Source organism: Pongo pygmaeus, chromosome 7, assembly GCF_028885625.2.
Source record: "Pongo pygmaeus isolate AG05252 chromosome 7, NHGRI_mPonPyg2-v2.0_pri, whole genome shotgun sequence".
Classification (NCBI taxonomy): domain Eukaryota; kingdom Metazoa; phylum Chordata; class Mammalia; order Primates; family Hominidae; genus Pongo; species Pongo pygmaeus.
Genome location: NC_072380.2, coordinates 18,847,003 through 18,867,162, shown reverse-complemented (window position 1 = coordinate 18,867,162; position 20,160 = coordinate 18,847,003). Strand labels below are relative to the sequence as shown.

Here is a 20,160-nt window from a genome sequence, read left to right as displayed (position 1 = left end):
GAATTTTTAATAATGTAGCCATTCTGACTGGTGTGAGATGGTATCTCATTGTGGTTTTGATTTGCGATATTGATCAGTGATATTAAGGTTTTTTTCATGTTTCTTGGCCGCATATATGTCTTTTGAGAAGTGTCTCTTCATGTCCTTTGCCCACTTTTTAATGTGATTGTTTTTTCCTTATACATTTAAGTTCCTTGTAGGTGCTTGATATTAGACCATTGTCAGATGGATAAATTACAAAATTTTTCTTGCATTCTGTAGGTTGTCTGTTTACTCTGATACTTTCTTTTGCTCTGCAGAAGCTCTACAGTTTAGTTGGATCCCATTTGTCAATTTTTGCTTTTATTCCAATTGCTTTTGACATCTTAATCATGAAATTTTTGCCCATGTCTGTGTCCAGAACGGTATTTCCTAGATTTTCTGTTAGGGTTTTATTGGTTTTGGGTTTCACATTTAAGTCTTAAATCCATCTTGAGTTGATTTTTGTATATGGTGTAAGGAAGGGATCCAGTTTCAGTTTTCTGCGTATGGCTACCCAGTTTTTCTAGCACCATTTATTAAATAAGGAATCCTTTCCCCATTGCTTGTTTTTGTCAGGTTTGTTGAAGATCAGATGGTTGTAGGCATGCGGTCTTATTTCTGGGTTCTCTATTCTGTTCCATTGGTCTGTGTGTTCATTCTTGTACCAGTACCATGTTGTTTGGGTTACCATAGTCCTGTAGTACAGTTTGAAGTCAGATAGTATGATGCCTCCAGCTTTCTTCTTTTTGCCTAGCATTGCTTTGACTGTCTGGGTGGTTCTTTGCTTCCATATGAATTTTAAAATAGTTTTTTTCTAATTAAGAGAAGAGTGTCAATGGTAGTTTAATGGGGATAGCATTGAATCTATAAATTGCTTTGGATAGTATGGCCATTTTCATGATACTGACTCTTCCAGTCTTCTGTAAGCATGGAATATTTTTCCATTTGTTAGTGTCATCTCTGATTTTTTTGAGCAGTGGTTTGTAGCCCTCCTTGAAGAGGTCCTTCATTTCTCTTGTTAGCTGTATTCCTAGGTATGTTATTCTTTTGTTGGCAGTTATAAACGGGAGTTCATTCATGATTTGGCTGTCGGCTTGACTTTTGGTGTGTAGGAATGCTAGTGATCTTTGTATCCTGAGACTTCGCCAGGGTTGCTTATCACCTTGAGAAGCTTTTGGTCTATGTTTTTACCTGACTTGGAGCTTCCCAGACACAGTAGCCCTAAGGCTGCCATCCCTGGAGCTTCTCAATGGTCCTAAGAGAAGAATCAGGGCTAGATCTCACAGTTGCTGAGGGTTTCTAGTGGGGCCTGGCATTCATTTTCACCAGTACTCTTTCTGTCTCCACAATAAGTATATAGGGAATAGCCTGAGAACCTAACCATTAGCTGTTGAAATGTTTTTATAGAAGAATGTCGGCTGGGCGCAGTGGCTCACGCCTGTAATCCCAGCACTTTGGGAGGCTGAGGTGGGCGGATCACGAGGTCAGGAGATAGAGACCATCCTGGCTAACATGGTGAAACCCTGTCTCTACTAAAAATACAAAAAATTAGCCGGGCGTGGTGGCGGGAGCCTGTAGTCCCAGCTACTTGGGAGGCTGAGACAGGAGAATGGCATGAACCCTGCAGGCAGAGCTTGCAGTGGGCCGAGATCACTCCACTGCACTCCAGCTTGGGCAACGAGCGAGACTCCGTCTCACAAAAAAAAAGAAAAAAGAAAAATGTCATGATCTAAAAATGTGGAATTGTAAATTGAACTTGAGAATATAATTTACTATCATATTGCCAATGGTCTAGACTTTAATAGGATTCCTTATGTAAGTATGCCATAGTTTAATCATGCACTGGTCAATTTTGTTGGATTCTATGACCTCTCAGAATGAAAGCCTTCTTTCCTTTTTTCCATCCTGTGTTCCTTCACCTGTCCCCTTTCCCCACCCTCTAGCCTCCCACTTTTGATAGTTTTGCTTTTTTTAGAACAGGTTTATATATGGAAAATACCTCAGAGTAGCTTTAATCAGTTGTGTCAGTGGGGCTTATTGAGGGGCCTCATATTATCTAACTTATACATTATTCAGTCTTCTTATCATTGTAAGCTTTTTACATTGGCACAGTTCTGTTATAGAAAGTGATCAAGGAAAGCAGGTCAAATTCTAAGTAAGTTTTGCTCTTTCTTACTTCCTGCAAATCGATTGTGGAGGAAGGAGGGAGGTGTGAGGATGAGGGTGGCTAAAACCCCTGACTCTTGTTTCCAATCCTGTTGCTTGCTTTAATTACTGTCCTGCTACAGCAATCAAGTTAAAAGTTGTTTGGTTAATCTTTGTACTTTGACAGTGAGTTAGGTGTGTTTATTTTCTCAAATTTTAGGGGAAATGCTTTCCTTGAAATATCAATAGAAATCTGATATTTCAATATTTTCAAACTTTTTGGTCCCAGGATAGCTTTATACTCTTAAAATTTTTGAGAACTCCCAAAATCTTTTGTTTACATATTGATATTTATCTGGAACTAAAACTGATAAGATTTTTAAATTGCATTAAATCATTAAAAACCCATTAAGTGAATAACACATTTATGAATAAAAGTTACACTTTCCTAAGTGAGAAATATATTAAAGAATAGCACTTAAAATTGTTGCTAATCTTTTTATATTTGGCTTAGTAAAAGATGGCTAGATTCTCATATCTGTTTTTGTTTATAGTCGGTAGCAGTGTATCAGAAGTCATGTATCTTCTAGAAAACTCTACTGTATATTTGAGAGAATGAAAAAAATGTTTTTAGTGTTACTATAAAAATAAGGTTGACCTCATGGACATCTGGAAGAGTATCTCTGAAACACTTTGAGAACCACTGTGCTGAGGTACTATTTTTAGTTCCTTTTTTTCTTTTTACCACTCTGATCCCTTTTTCAAAGGCAGGATATTATAGGACAGGTGGGAAGAGTCCCAGTGACATATCAGATATTCCTAAATGTTGAGCTTTTAGCACTTAAATGAGCTCTGTGATTAGGGTTTGTGAGAGAGCACATTGAATATCCACTGTAGTCCTGGTTTTAAAATTTACAAAGGGTCCTCCTTTGCCCACCAATCATACATTTAAAAAGAAATGGACACCTGAGGGCAGCATGACATAATCAAACTTATTTGATAGCAAAGCCTACAAAATAAAAGCAAAACAGGAGCTTTCAGCAGAGCCACATAACTGAAGTAATTACCAAATCAGTAGTATGCCTTTCCACCATTTATTGTAACATGTTGGAGGAGGTGGAATTGTCATATGGGAGAGTATGCCTGCTGTGTTTTTAATATCCTGAGATTTATGAAGCCAGATTTTACCAATGGATGATGAGGGCTTTTAGTTTCTCTGAAAGCACGTTTTCCACAAAGCTTCCAGACCTGATGACACTATCAAAAATGAAGAATTTTAGAATCATTATGCTTAATTCTTCAACCTCTGGATCAGAGTATATGCTGTTGTCAGCTTTCCTAGTGAATACCTGATTGACACAGCTGCCCTATTTGCAGCTCTCCTAGGGCTGATTTTAAGTTAGGCGATGGTCAGAGCTTTGTAGAAAGTTACATTCCCTAGATTGCCAGGGATGGCACGCTCAAAGATTTGGTCACCCGCTTGCTGAGTTTGGTGCCGAAGCTTGTATACGGTTTCTAGCTGCTCCTGATATGAATGAAATTCTCTATCTTCACTTTCCCCTTTGCTCTCATTATTGCAACAGAAGTTGGGAGCTGCTTCTCTGTTACGGTCGGGGGAAAGTGCCCTTTATTTTAACAAAGCAAAAACCTGCATTTGGAGAACAGAATACATCAGGATGCCTAACCTGTTTGCTTGCTCACTGACGATGTTGTCCTCAGTACCAATACCACTTCCTCCTGGTTTTCTTTAAGACAAGGGGTAGACAAGTTATGACTCATAGGCAAAATCCATCTGGGGCTTGTTTCTGTAAATCAGTGTTATCGTAAATAGCCATACCCAGTTGTTTACATCTTCACACCAATTATAGTGTTGACTAACTGTAACAGAATAGATGACTTGCAAAGCCTAAAATATTTACTGTCCGGTCCTTTACAGAAATTTACAGAATTTGTCTGTTGTGGACTCTTGCCCTTAGTTCATGAAACCTGCTAGAGCTTGGACACTTGTTTCCCCAAATTCTTTACTAAAAATTGTTTATGGGAATGTATTAAACATATTGAGGATAAGTTTTTCCAGAAATGATAAATTTATCAAGGAACTTTGCTCTAAAGGGCATTTAATGTATCTTTAAATGAACACAGAGAAAACATCTTTTTATCATAAGAAAGCATTTGAAAATGGTAATATTGTCGCTGCAGAGAGTAGCCTTAAATTGTTGTGGGATGACATAAGCCTCCGATATAGAGAGTATTTTGACTTTTGATTAATATTTGCTCCCATTAAGGGTGATACCTTGGTTAGCCAAATATTTAAGAATTGGGCGTGCCTGGAATTTTGGGGTTCCAAATAGAATTTTTTAAAAAAATTTTCCACTTTGTCATCTGTTTTGTTATTTGATATTTTTTAAGTTTGATTAAAATGCCTACTGATTTTAAAGATAATGATCCACAGCTTCATCTTTAGTTGCATCTGTTTTGATAGAAAATATATTGAAAATCAGGAGGCATTTTCAAATCTCCATGCTTTATTGATTTAATGGGAAGAAATTTAAAATATGAAAAAGGATTATTAAAGTACTTTATTGGCATGCAACTGGTCAACATTTGTTTCAGAGCAGAACTACTTTTATGCCAAACAGAACTACTTTTATGCAAAGTTATCCAAAACTAATTTGGGATGAAAATGAATGGAACTGTGATAGTGTATGAGCTTCTCTTGGATACTTACGAATCCTTGAGACACAAAATCACTGATTAGAATTTGCTGTATTAATTGAGTAGTGTTTGCCTGAATAATAGTATTTTAAAATAATTGAGACAGCTTGGTACATGACAAGGAGAAAAAAATCCAGACATCATGAGGAGTATTTCTTGATGACAAAGACTTCGTTTTACTTTTACTCCCTATGGAAATCGTATAAAGGCCTGAGTGGAAGGAAGGTGTTTAAATATGTGCCAGTAAGCAGCAAAATGGACTGATCTGACTCCTCACCTTTTGTTCCTGATAATTCTTGCCTAGAAGAATTATCAGTGAGTCAGAGGAGTACAATAAACAGATAAAAGCAACTTCAGCTAGTCAAGTATTCGAGAAGTTGTTGGACATTTTTAACACATAGAAAACCACATTATCTTTATTCTCTGAACCGGTAAGGAAAATTAAGGTACAGTCTATTGGATGATTGTACTAATACTTGCTTACTGCACAGGACTCCAAGTATTTGAATTGGCTTTTGTTCGTCTGAATCTATATATCCATCTTGCCCACCTAACTGCTATTTTTCCTAATGGCTGTTTCAAAGTCCACTTGAGTCAAATTGGTATCTTTGTGCTGACATAGGTAATGGTATGATCACTGTTGAGATTGGACAGAAGGCACTGCCAAATAAGCAGTTAAAGTAAATCTGAATTTAGGATGAGGTACGATTTCATAGACCAAAATAGCTTCATGGACTTTATTGTTTTAAAATGTTATGAAATATGACAATTATTACTTAAATGATGTTTTTAATAATTCCTTAAAGTAGAAATTAATGGTGTCCTGTAAAAACACTTTTGACTCTGTAGCCTTTAAATATCTTGTTCATGAATCTCCCAAAAGAATTTTTTAAAAATAGTATCTCTTCTTCAAGTTTAAATTTGGAAACTTTTTTTTGAGACAGAGTCTCGCTCTGTCACCCAGGCTGGAGTGCAGTGGCGCAATCTCAGCTCACTGCAAGCTCCGCCTCCCGGGTTCATGTCATTCTCCTGCCTCAGCCTCCCGAGCAGCTGGGACCACAGGGAAACTTTTTATTGTAAGTTTAAGTATAGGCACATCTCATTTTATTGTCCTTTGCTTTATTACGCTTTGCAGTTACCGAACATTTTTCCTAACAAAGTGAAGGTTGATGGAACCCTGCATCAAGCAAGTCTATCAGTGCCATTTTTCAATGAACCATCCCCATATAAGACGGCAGACTTAATTGATAAATATATATGTTTTGACTGCGCCAAAGGCTGGCCATTCCCCCATCTCTCTTTCCTCAGGCCTCCCTATTCCCTGAGACACAACAGTATTGAAATTAGGCCAATTAATAGCCTTAGAATAGCCTCTAAGTGTTCAAGTAAAAGGAAGAGTTTCATACTTCTCTCTTTGAATCAAAACCTAGAAATGATTAAGTTTAGTGAGGCTGAGATAGGCCAGAAGCTAGGCCTCTTGCACTAAACGGTTAATAAAGTTGTAATGTAAAGGAAAAGTTCTTGAAGGAAATTAAAACTGCCATTCCAGTGATCATAAGAATAAGAAAGCAAAACAGCTTTATTACTGATACAGAGCAAGTTTTAGTGGCATAGATAGGGTATCCAACCAGCCACAGTATTCCCTTACACCAAAACCTAATCCAGAGCAAGGCCCTGGAGTCTCTTCAATTCTATGAAGGTTGAGAGAGGTGAGGAAGCTGCAGAAGAAAAGTTGGAAGCTAGGAGAACTTGGTTCATGAAGTTTTAGGAAAGAAAGAGTCTTCATAACATAAAATGCTTGGTGGGGCAGCAAGTGCTAATATAGAATCTGAGGCAAGCTATCCAGAAGGTCTAGGTAGGATATTTTTTCCTAGAAACAAGGAAGAACATTTTATAAAAAGGGTCAATTCATCAAGGTGATAAAACACTTCCAATCAATATAAGCCCCAATGATACTATGATAAATAATAAATACGAATTTGGCCTCTGCTCCTGGTTCTGAAATGGACCTCCTGAGTGATAGCCGTTCTGACACAGGGCTCCTAAATGCCTTGGATGAATGATAGGAGCATCGTTTATTCTAATGAGGCAAGCCTTGGTGAGCTCCTAGATAAGCTCAGCAAGGGGACAGGTTGTTAGGGGAAACAACCATGTGATTAGAGGGTTGGAATTTTGAGCCTCCTCTCCTTCCGCACACACCCCACCTCCAGGGAGCAAGAATAGGGTGAAGGTTTAGTTGATACTACTGGCCGTTGATTTAATCAGCCATGTCTGTGTTATAAAGCCTCTGTAAAAACCCAAAGTATGGGGTTTGGAGAGCTTCAGGGTTGGCAAGTACATCTATGTGCTTGGAAGATGGGCATCCCAACATCAGAGGGACAGAAGCCCCAACACTTAGGACCTTTTCAGACCTCACTCCATGTATCTCTTTATCTCACTGTTTATCTCTATCCTTTGCAATATCTTTGATATTAAAGGGATAAATGTTTCCCTGAGTTCTGCGAGCCATCCTAGTAAATTAAACACAGATAGATGATGCTGCAAACCCCCATTTATAGCTGATTGGTCAGAAGTATAATTGACAACCCACTGCTACCAATTGACATCTGAAACTTGGGGTGATCTTGTAGGACTGAGCCCTTAACCTGTATGATCTCATGAAATCAGCAGATACATAGTGTTATAATTGAATTATAAAACACCCAACTGGTGTCTGCTGGAGAATTGGTTGTATATGTGGAGAAACCCCCACATACTTCAGTGACTATTGTGTTGAGTGGTGTATGAGTGTAGGGAAAAAGTCTTATTCCTTCTGACCACATAATAAGCCGTGAAAGAACAATGGACAGAATTGGAGGGAGAAATTGTTTTATTGAGAAATTAGCACCGTATATTAAATAATGCTTAGAATCACCACACAGGATATCAACAAGGAAATAGACTTGAACAATATAAAAACCAACCAGATCTAACAGATATCTGACGACAGGAGAGTAATCTTTAAAGTATACGTGAAAAATGCTCAAGGATAGGACAAAAGTCGCAAAAAGGGATTGAAAACATATAAAACATGTTTCTGGACATTACAGAATGATATTAGAAATCAATTAAAGGACATTTATGTAGTCATACAATATATTCCTAAATAACCAATAGGTCCAAAAAAAATTTACATGAGGAACTAAAAGATAGTGATGAAAATAAAAATATGTTGGCCGGTTGCAGTGGCTCATGCCAGCAGTTTGGGAGGCCGAGGCAGGCAAATCACTTTGAGGTCAGGAGTTCGAGACCAGCCTGGCCAACATGGTGAAATGCCGTCTCTACTTCAGAATACAAAAAATTTGCCAGGTGTGGTGGCATGGACCTATCGTCCCAGTTACTCGAGTGGCTGATGTGAGAGAATCACTTGACCCAGGAGACATAGGTTGCAGTGAGCTGAGATCGTGCCAGTGCACTCCAGCCTGGGCAACAGAGCAAGACTACATCTCAACAACAACAAAAAAAGCAAAATGACAATACAACATAAAAAACTTATGGTATACAGCTGATGAATTGGCAAATTGCAAATTATTGCTCTAAATTGCTGTATTTTAGAAAAATGTCCAATTTACAATCTAACCTAATGAAAGAAACAGAAGCAAACTCAGTCCAAAGAAAGGGAAGAATAATCAGAGCAAAGATGAATTAAATAGAGAATAGAAGAGTAATAGAGAAAAAGCAATGAAATCAGAAGCTTATTTTTTGAAAAGATCAACAACTGACAAAAGTTTAGTTAGCCTGACCATGAATGAAAGAACCCTCAAATTACTAAAATCAGTAATGAAGAGGGCATTACTATTGGCCTTATGGAAATAAGTATTGTAAGTGAATATTGTCAACAGCTAGATAACCTAGATGAAATGAACAAATTCTTAGAAAGTTAAAAACAACTGAAACTCAAAAGGAAACAAAACCTGAATAGATCCTTAGCAAGTGAAGAGTTTTGTAATCAGAAAACTTCCTACAAAGAAAAGCCTAAGATCAAATGGCTTTACTTGTGAATTACATCAACATTTAAAGAAGTTTTAATGTCAGTTTTTTTACACCCTTCAGAAAAAAAGAGAAATACTTTTCAAATAATTCTATGAGGGCACTATTACCCTGATACCAAAATGAGACAAGTCATGATAAGGATATCCCTTATGAATATTTTTTTGCATTCAAAAACAGACCTAATTCAGCAAAATATAAAAAGGATTATATAGCATGACCAAGTGAGACTGGCACTGCCCTGCCTACAGGCATGTGCCACCTACCTGTGTGCCACTTGGAGGCTCGGTGATGGCCACTAGGTCACTTGTACCCCCACTGCTGGCACCCAAAGCTGTAGCTTGGGGCCCCAAGTTAGCCCTCTGCTGCTGTTGCAGCCGCAGACATTATGCATACCACCTAAGGGCCTGAGGACCCATTCATTCAGCCCATTGTTGCCACTGCTAGCACACAGACAATCCACTTGAAGGCCAAGGATTGGTCCGCCTGACCTGCTTTTACCAATATCCACATGTGTTGACCGAGGTCCTGCATATCCATCCCAGAGTTGCCATCATTGTTGCCTAAGAACTGGCCTGCCTGGTGTCCCTTTCACTAGCAAAGCCTCACTACAGCCTTTACTAAAAGCCACAGCTTTATCCACTGAGGAACTCATAGACACCACTGATGCTAAAGATAGTCAAAGAAGTCATATGGAGACTGCACTGCTTCTCCCACCCAGAATCAAAGCCAAAACGCCTTACCCAAACAACACTATAGATAGCTCTATAGGAAAAAATGTCTTTCCCTTCAAAACCCAATCCATAGAGTTGGATGAAGCAAATGTTACACCAGATGCATAGATATAAATTTAAGGACACAAGAAACATGAGAAATCAAGGAAGCTTGAAACCGTCAAAGGAACACAGTAATTCTCCAGCAACAGATGCCAATATTAAAAAAAATCTATGAAATACCTGAAAACGAATTCAAAATATTTCTAAAAACCCAGGTACTACAGAAAACAGATGAACAATGCAAAGAAACATTTCACCATCTGTATGAGAAATTCAACAAAGATTTCAGAAAGAAGTTAAATAGAAATCCTGAAACTGAAGAATTCAAAGAGTAAAATAAAAAATATAATCATCAGTTTCAACAACAGACTCTAGATCAAGCAGAATAATTTGTAAACGTGAAGACAGGTCTTTTGAAATAACCTGAGCAGATAAAATTTTTTAAAAAAATAAAAATGAAGAAAGCTTATGTAACACATACAATGACGAAATATTGGAATTTTCAGTTTTCCTGGAAGAGAACAGATGGGTAATGGCATAGAAAACCTATTTAACGAAATAATAGGTAAAAACTTCTCAAGTCTTGGAAGAGATACAGACATCTAGATATAGGAAGCTCAAAGATCTTCAAATATATTCTACCCTAAAAGGTCTTCTCCATGCCACTTTATAGTCAAACTGTTAAAAGTCCAAGAAAAAGAGAATTCTAAGTACAGCAAAGGCGTCAAGTCACATAGAAGAGTATCCCTATCACACTAATAGCAAATTTCTTAGCAGAAACCTTACAGGCCATGTTCCATGGTGGAAAGCTCTATACAACCCTATCCCCAAAGTTCAAGGAATATGAGAGGCCAAAGAAAGAGGCTGACAAATTCAGTTTCTTAGAAACATTTAATAGGGACTTAGGAACATTTAATAGGGATTGTGTCTTGGGAGGTACCTCAAGAAACAAAGATGGTGGATCCCTGTGCCTTTACTCACAAGACCTAGGGCTTATATGCCATAGAAAAAGGGTATGCATGCATCAGAAGGGCTGTGTAGGACAACTGCTTAAGGGCATTGATTATAGCAAGTACAATAACATTTACATTGTTTTGACCTAGGAATGGGATTTATGGTAAGTATATGCTCTTAAACAAGTAAAAATAAACTGGAAATCTTAGAGGCCTTCTTGGAACTGGGGTTAATGAGAAAATCAATGTGGTGGATGGAATCACTTTGGCCACTACAGTTCAGGAGTAAATGAGATGATAAATCCAAAGTGGTAAAAAGCAAAACAAACAAAAAAACACAACTGTCAGCCAAGAATATTATACCTGGGGAAGATATAAAAAATGAAGGAGAATAAATGCTTTCCAAAGCAAGGAAAAATTGAAGTTGATCACCACTCTACTGGCCTTACAAGAAGTGGTCAAGGGAGCCCTGCATTTAGAAGATAAAGGACAATATCTGTCAAAATCAAAATACATAAAAGTATAAAACTCTCAGCCAGGTGCGGTGGCTCACACCTGTAATCCCAGCACTTTGGGAGGCCAAGGCAGGCGGATCACGAGGTCAGGAGATTGAGACCATCCTGGCTAACACAGTGAAACCCCGTCTCTACTAAAAATACAAAAAAATTAGCCAGGCTTGGTGGTGGGCACCTGTAGTCCCAGCTACTCGGGAGGCTGAGGCAGGAGAATGGCGTGAACCCAAGAGGTAGAGTTTGCAGTGAGCCGAGATCGCACCACTGCACACTCCAGCCTGGGCGACAGAGTGAGACTCGGTCTCACCAAAAAATAAATAAATAAATAAAGGAATCAAGTGCTACTACTACAGAAAACCAGCAAACCACAATGATAAGAGGAGAACAGGATGAGAGGATACACAAGACCAAAAAATAATTCACAAAATGACAGGGGTTAAGTACTGAATAATAACCTTGAATGTAAACAGTTTAAATTCACCACTTAAAAAATATAGATTGGCTGAATAGAAAAACAAAAAAAATGACTTAACTATATACAGCCTATAAAAAACTGACTTTACTGGTAAAGACACATAGACTGAAAGTGAAGGGATGGAAAAAGATAATCCATGCAAACAGAAACCAAAAGCAAGCATGAGTAGCTACACTAATATCAGATAAAATAGACTTTAAGTCAAAAAGTGGCAAAGAAGGTGAGGGACCAATTCAGCAAGAAGATAAAACAATTCTAAATATTTGTGCGCCCAACACTGGAGCATGCAGATATAGGAAGCAAACATTATTGAATCTAAAGGGAGAGACTGACTCCAATAAAATCAGATTAGATGTCTTCAACAACCGACTCTCAGCCTTGGACTGATCATCTAGCCAAATCATCACCAAAGAGATATTGGATTTAAACTTCGTTTTAGATCAAATGCGCTTGATAGGCATTTACAGAATGTATTGTCCAACAGCTACAGAATACGTATTCTTATCACATGGGACATTCTTGAGGCTAGACTATTTGTTATACAACAAAAGTAGTCTTAAACGATTAAAAAAATAGAAATAATATCACTATCTTCTCAGACAGTGATGGAATAAAACTAGAAATTAACAATGAGAACTCTGGAAATTGTACAAATACGAGGAAATTAAGCCACAATTATGAGCCATCATTGGATTTAAGGAGAAATAAGAAACAAAAGTTTCTTGAAACAAATGAAAATGGAAACACAACATATCAAAATATGTGGGATACAGCAAAAGCCATGATAAAAGGATGTTTAATAGCAACAAATACTTACATGAAGAAATTAGAAAAATTTTCAAGAACCCATTGAGGCGCCTCAAGGAACTAGAAAAGCAAGAACAAACCAGATACAAAATTACAGCAGGAAATAATAAAGTCAGAGCAGAACTAAATTAGAGGTGAAAAAAAAAAGGCTATACAAAGGATCAATGAAATGAAGAGTTGGGGTTTTTTTTTTTTGAGAGAATAAACAAAATTCATAAATTGCTGTATAGACTAACCCAGATAAAAAGAGAAGACACAAATAAAATCCCAACCAAAAAAGGAGACAGTAAAACTTATATCCCACAAAAATAGAAGATTGTTAGAGACTGTCATGAACAACTGTCTGAACAAATTGGAACCTACGGGAAACAGATTCATTCCTGGACGTGAGAAAACTACCAATATTTGGCCATGAAGAAATAGAACACTTGAGCAGACCAATAATGAGTAATGAAACTGAGTCAGTAATAAAATGTCTTCTAACAGAGAAAAGCTTGAGCCCAGGAGATTTTTACTGCTGAATGCTGCAAACTTACAAAGAAGATCTAACATCAGTTCTCCTCAAACTATTCCGAAAAATTGGAGAGGAGGGGTTTTTCCTAGCTTGTTCCATGAGGCCAGAATTACCTTGATGCCAAAACCAGATAAGGATACAATAAAAAACACTGTAGGCCAGTATTCCTGACGAACTTAGATGCAAAATTCCTCAGCAAAATACCAGCACGTGAAATCTAACAAATCAATAAAAAGATCGTTCACTATGATCAAGTGGGTTTTATTCCAGGGATGGTAGGATGGTTCATTATATGTAAATCAATAAACATGATACATCACAAAAAGGTCAAAAATTATATTTTTAATATAATTATATATTTTTGCATCTCAAATGCAAAAAAAGGGTTTCATAAAATTCAACATCCCTTCATAATAAAAAAACTCAGTAAATTAGACATAGAAAGAACACATCATAGTATCATAGTAAACACCATGTATGACAAAGCTGCGGCTAACTACATACTGAGGCAGAACTGAAATCCTTTCTTCTAAGAACTAAAACAAGATAAGGATGCTCACCTTCACCACTCATATTCACCATAGTACTGGAAGTGCTAGCCAGAGTAACCAGGCAAAATAAATGCATCCACATTTGAAAATTGTCCCTTTTCAGATTACATGATCTTATATATATAGAAGCACCTAAAGACTCTACCTGAAACTCTTAGATCTGATAGATGAACTCAGTAAAGTTTCAAGCTAAAAAATCAGTGTACACAACTCAGTAGTGTGTCTATTCTCTATTAATGAACTAGTTGAAAAAGAAATCAGGAAAATAATCCCGTTTATAACAGCTACAAAAGAAAAAACCTAGGAATAAATTTAACCCAGGAGTAATTTCATTCGATCCAGCAACCCCACTACGATGTTTTTATTCAAATGGAAGGAAATTAATGTCAGAGTTATAGGGCATCCCTGTACTTACTACAGTACTATTCTTGATAGCCAAGATATGGAATTAATCTATGTCCATCAACTTATGAATACACAAAGAAAATGTAACACATATACATAATAGAATATTACTCTTCCATTAAAATGAAATCTTGGCATTTACAGTAACGTGGATAAAATTACATTTCATTATATTAAGTGAAATAAGTCAGGCGTTGAAAGACACATATTGTATGCTCTCCCTCATGAGGGAGTTCAAAAAGTTGATATCATGGACATAGAGAGTAAAATGATATTTACCAGAGGCTGTGGATAGTGGTGGTGGTGGGATAAAAGGAGGTTAATCGAAACATATAGTTAGATAGAAGGAATAAGTCCTGTTGTTTCATAGCACTGGAGGATGAATATAGTTTCTAATTATTGAATATTTCAAAATAGCTAGAAGATTTGAAATGATCCCAACACAAAGATGTAGTAAATGTTTGAAGTGATAGGTATCCAAAATATCCTGATTTGATTATTATACATTACATGCATATTTCAAAATATCACATGTACCCCTTAAATATGTATAGTTATTATGTATTAATGTTTTCTTAAACTTAGATTTCAGATAAACAATCTAATGAAACACTGTAAGGAACTAGAAAAGCACGGGAAAAAAACTGAACATTAGTGGAAGGAAACAATAAATGTCAGAGCATAAAAGGTGAAGTTCAGATTTTAAGAAACAATTTAAAAGGTCAACAAAAATGAAAAGTTGGGTTTTTTAAAACATTGGCAAAATTGGCAGTGCACAGGGGCTCACACCTGTAATCCCAGCACTTTGGGAGGCCAAGGTGGGCGGATCAGGAGGTCAGGAGATCGAGACCATCCTGGCCAACATGGCGAAACCCTGTCTCTACTAAAAATACAAAAATTAGCTGGTCGTGGTGGTGCATGCCTGTAGTCCTAGCTACATGGGAGGCTGAGGCACAAGAATTGCTTGAACCCAGGAGGCGGAGGTTTCAGTGAGCCAAGATCGTTCCACTGCACTCCAGTCTGGTCAATAGAGCGAGACTCCATTTCAAAAAAAAAGGCAAAATTGACAAACTTTTTGCTAGTCTGAGAAAAAAGACCAAAATCAATAAAATCAGAAACAAAAAAAGAGACATAACTACTGATACCACAGAAATACAAAGAAACACAAAATCATTAGAGACTATTATGAAGAAGTATGAAGAAGTATTCCCCAACTACTTGGAAAATCAAGAAGTGGAGGTATTTTTGGAAACATACAAACTACCAAGAAGATTCAAGAACCATGAAGTACATCTGGAACTTTGAAGAAAGAAAAAGCTTGAACAGACCAGTAATGAGTAATGAGATCAAGCACTAATAAAATGGTCTCCCATCAAAGGGAAGCTCATGATCTGACAGTTTCACTGCTCAGTTCTGTCAGACATTTAAAGAAGAACCAGGCCAGATGTGGTGACTCACGCCTGCAATCCTAGCACTTTGGGAGGCCCAAGCGAGCAGATCACGAGGTCAGGAGTTCGAGACCAGCCCGGCCAATATGGTGACACCCTGTCTCTACTAAAAATAGAAAAATTAGCCAGGTGTGGTGGCCTGTAGTCCCAGCAACTCGGGAGGCTGAGGCAGAAGAATCGCTTGAACCTAGGAGATGTAGGTTGCAGTGAGCCCAGATCGTGCCACTGCACTCCAGCCTGGGCAAGAGATCGAGACTCCATCTCAAAAACAAAAATTATATATATATATTTATATATTTTATATATATATTTTATACTATATTTATACATTATATATATATAGAGAGAGAAAGCCATGGTAACCAATATAGTATGGTACTGGCATGGAAATAGACACATTGGTCAGTGGAACAGAATAGAGAAACCTAGAAATCCACGCATTTATAGCCAACTTAGTTTTGACAAAGGCTCCGAGAACATACTTTGAGGAATGGGGAGTTTCTTCAATAAATGGTGCTCAGAAAACTGGATATGCTTATGAAAAAGAATCAAACTAAACTCTTAACTTTCACAATTTACAAAAGTCACCTCAACTTGGATTAAAGAGTTAAATGTAAGACCTAAAAATATGAAACTACTAGAAGAAAAGATTGGGGAAACACTTTACAATGTTGGGATGAGTAAAGATTTTTCAGGGGGTCGGTGGGGGAGGGGAAGACCTCTAAATTATGAGCAACAAATGCTAAAATATTTAGATGTGGTGTCCCATCAAGCTAAAACCCTTCTGCCCAGTAAATGAAATAATCAACAAAGTGAAGATACAAGCTACAGAATGGTAGAAGATATTTTTTAGCTATCCATTTGAAAAGGGATTAATAACCAGAATATATAAGTAACTCAACAGCAAATGGTCAAATAACTCGATTTTAAAATGGGCAAAATTTTTGATTGAATAGGTATTTCTCAAAAGAAGACATAGAAATGGCCAACAGATACATGAATAGCTGTTCAGTGTTACTAATCATCAGGGAAATGCAAATCAAAGCTACAATGAGGTATCATTTTACCCCAGTTAAAATGGTTTTTATCAAAAAGACGATAAACAATGAGTGCTGGCCAGGATGAAAAGAAAGGGAACCTCATACACTCTCTGAAGAAGACAGTATGAAAAAGAGTGTGAATGCTCATTGAAAAACTATAGAACTACCATATGACTCTGCATTTCCACTGCTTGGTATACATTTAAAAGAAAGGAAGTCAATATATTAAAGAAATGTCTGCACTCCCATGTTTATTGTAGTACTATTCACATTAGCCAAGATATGGAATTCACCTAAATGTTAATTTATAGATGAATGGATATAGAAAATGTGGTACATAAATATAAGTGGAATATTACTCAGCCATAGAAAATGATGAAATTATGTTATTTGTAGCAATGTGGATGGAACACAGAGGTCATTATGTTAAGTGAAGTAAACTGGCACAGAACGACAAATACCATGTGTTCTTTCTCAAATGTGGGGGGCTTAAAAAGTAGATTTCATGAAGGTAGAGAGTAGATTGGTGGTTACCAGAAGCTAGAAGGAGGAGGGGGCACAGGGGATTTAGAAAGGATTTTGAAAGATTGATTAATGGGCACTTTTCTCTTTCCCTCGGGGCATTTGGCAGCGGTGGTGGCTTTTGCAGCCGTAGCCAAGATTAAGGCTCAGGATCTTTGAGGCAAGAAGGAAGAGGAGCTGCTAAGACAGCTGGACAACCTGAAGGTAGACCTGTCCCAGATGTATTTCGCCAAAGTGACAGGTGCCCGACATTCCAGTTCTCTTAGATTGTAGTCATTTCCAAATCTGTTGCCTGTGTTCTCACCGTCATTAGCCAAACTCAGAAAACAAACCTCAGGAAGTTCTACAAGAGCAAGAAATACTAGCCCCCAGATCTGTGGCCCAAGAATGCTTGTATCATGTGCCACTGGCTGAACAAGCATAGGGAGAACCTGAAGATCAAGAAGCAGCAGCAGCAGGAACAGGCTGTACCAACGACAGAAGTAAGAGGTCTAGGCCTGAGCGTTGCTGAGTCAAAATTCAAACTGGAAGAAAAAAAAGGTGTTAGGTTAATGGGCACAAAAATACAGTTAGAAGGAACACGATGTATTGTTCAGTACTGCAGTAGAGTGACTATAGTTAACAATAATTTGTATATCTTAAAATAACTGGTGGAGAGCAATTGAAATGTTCTCAACACAAAGAAGGGGTGAATTTTTGGGGTGCTGAATGTCCCTTTTTCCCTGTTCTGCTCATTATACGTTATATACATATATCAAGATATCACATGTACTCTAAAAATATATATAGCTATTATGTTTCAGTTTTTAAAAACTCTGTTTATATGTGGCATAATAAAATATTTTGTGTCTTTAAAACAAAATTAAAGGAATAACTAAAAGAATCTGTATGGGAGAACTGATCTTGTGTGTAGAGGATCTTCAGGACTCTACAAAAGAAAAAACCTATTAGAACTAAAGACGTTCAGCAAGGCTGCAAAATACAAGTTGAGCATTTGTAAAACAGTTGTATTTCTATATACTAGCAATGAACATTAAAAGTGAAGTAATTTTACAGTAGCATCAAAAAGATCAAGATATTAGAGAATAAATTTAACAAAATAAGTTCAAGTGAAACTATAAAATACTGAAAAAAGGAACTGTAAAAGTGGAAAGATATTTTATAGTCATGTATTGGAACTTTATTGTTAAGACTGAAGTACTCTCCAGACTGATCTTCAGATTCACCACAATCACTGTGAAAATCCAGGTTCACTTTGTGTATGTATGTAAAGAAATGGACCGACAAATCTTTAAATTTATGTGGAAATGCAAAGGGCCCAGAATAGTCAAAATGTAGAAAAAGAGGCAAAAAATTGGAGGACTCCTGATTTCTCCATTTCAAAATTTATCAAACCATGCTGCAGAATAATAAGATGCAAATAAATGGGAAAATATTTCGTGTTCATGTACTGGAAGACTTAATTTTTTTATATAGATTATACTATACAATGTACAGATTCAACACAGTTACTATCAAAATCTCAATAACATTTATCCCAGAGATGGAAAATATTCTAAAAATCATATGAGAGCTCAAGGTACCCCAAATAATGAGAACAATTTTGAAAAAGAACAGAGTTAGTGTACTCATATGTTATTTTAAACATATTACAAAGCTACAGTAGTCAAAATAGTGTGGAACTGACATAAGGACAGGCTAATGGAATAGAATACAGTACACAAATCCTCAAATCTTCAACAAGAGTGCTAAGACCACTCATTGGGGAAATGTCAGACTTTTTAAAAAATGGGAGTGTGAATACAGTATCTTCATGCAAAAAAAGAGAAGTAGGACCCTTGTATCACACAGTGTATAAAAATTATCTCAATGTTTTAAAGACCTAAATGTAATCCTGAAACTATAAAATCCTGAGAAAAAAACATAGGGGAAAAGCATCACGTTATTGTATGTGCTGGCAGTTTCTTCACTGTGACACCAAAAGCACAGGCAACAAAAACAAAAATGGGACTACATCAAACTTAAACTTTTGTGCCTTAAAACAAAGGGGTGTGTAAAAGCAACCTACAGAATAGAATAAAATATTTACAAATCATATACCTATAAGGAGTTAATATCAGACTGTATAAAGAACTCCTATATTTCCACATCTAAAAATCAAATATCCTGATTTTGAAAGGGGAAAAATACTTTAATAGATATTTATCCAAAGATGGTCTAGAAATGTTCACAAGGGCCGGGCGCAGTGGCTCATGCCTGTAATCCCAGCACTTTGGAAGGCCAAGGTGGGCAGATCACCTGAGGTCAAGGGTTCGAGACCAGCCTGTGCAAAATAGTGAAATCCCATCTCTACTAAAAATACAAAAAATTAGCTGGGCATGATGGCGGGCGCCTGTAACCCCAGCTACTTGGGAGGCCGAGTCAGGAGAAACACTTGAACTTGGGAGGCAGAGGTCACAGTGAGCAGAGATGATGCCACTGCACTCCAGCCTGGGCCATGAGAGCAAAACTCCATCTCAAAAAAAGAATAAAAGAAGTGTTCACAAGCATATGAAAACATACTCAACATTCTCTAATCTAGAAATGCAAATAAAAACTACAATTGGGTATCACCTGATACCCACTAGGATCATTGCTATCAAAAAAAAAAATAGAAAATATTTTTGGCAAGGATGTAGACAAATTGGAAACGTACTGTTGTAGGAATTGTAAAATGGTGCAATCACTATGGAAAATAGCTTGGAGGGTCCACAAAAAAATGAAAAATATAACTATCATATGATACACCAATCTCATTTCTGCATGTATATATATAAAAAATTTAAAGCTGGATTTTGAAGAGATACTTGCCCACCCATATTCGTAGCCACACTTTTCACATTAACCAAGAAGTAGAAGCAGACCAAATGTTCATCCACAGATTTATGTATAAATAAAATGTGGTCTCTACATAAAATGGAAAATCGTTCAGCCTTAAAAAGGAAAGAAATCCTGTCACATGCTACAACATGGATGAACCTTGAGGACATTATGCTAAGTGAAATAAGCCAGTCACAAAAAGAAAAAATGATTCCATTTATTTGAGGTAAGTAAAGTTGTTAAATTCATATAAACAGAAAGTAGAATGTTTGTTACAAGTGGCTGGCATGAAGGGGAAAAGAGGAGCTTTTTAATGGGTATAAAGTTTGAGATTAGTGAGATGAAAAAGTTTTGGAATTCTTTTCCACAACAGTGTGAATATACTAAG

General features: G+C 37.0%; 1 protein-coding gene across 7 annotated transcripts in view; it reads left to right on the top strand.

The window, feature by feature from the left end:
* Positions 1-20,160, top strand: part of PSD3 (pleckstrin and Sec7 domain containing 3) — a 491,817-nt gene that overhangs the window by 230,788 nt on the left and 240,869 nt on the right. The window contains exon 9 of one of the 7 annotated variants that reach the window (XM_054499658.2): positions 17,023-17,793. The exons of the other annotated variants lie outside the window; for them this stretch is intronic. Coding sequence (XP_054355633.1) covers positions 17,023-17,046 — 24 coding nt within the window. The 3' untranslated portion in view covers positions 17,047-17,793. Of the gene's footprint in view, positions 1-17,022; positions 17,794-20,160 lie in introns of those variants that run through there. 7 annotated transcript variants of the gene reach the window in all.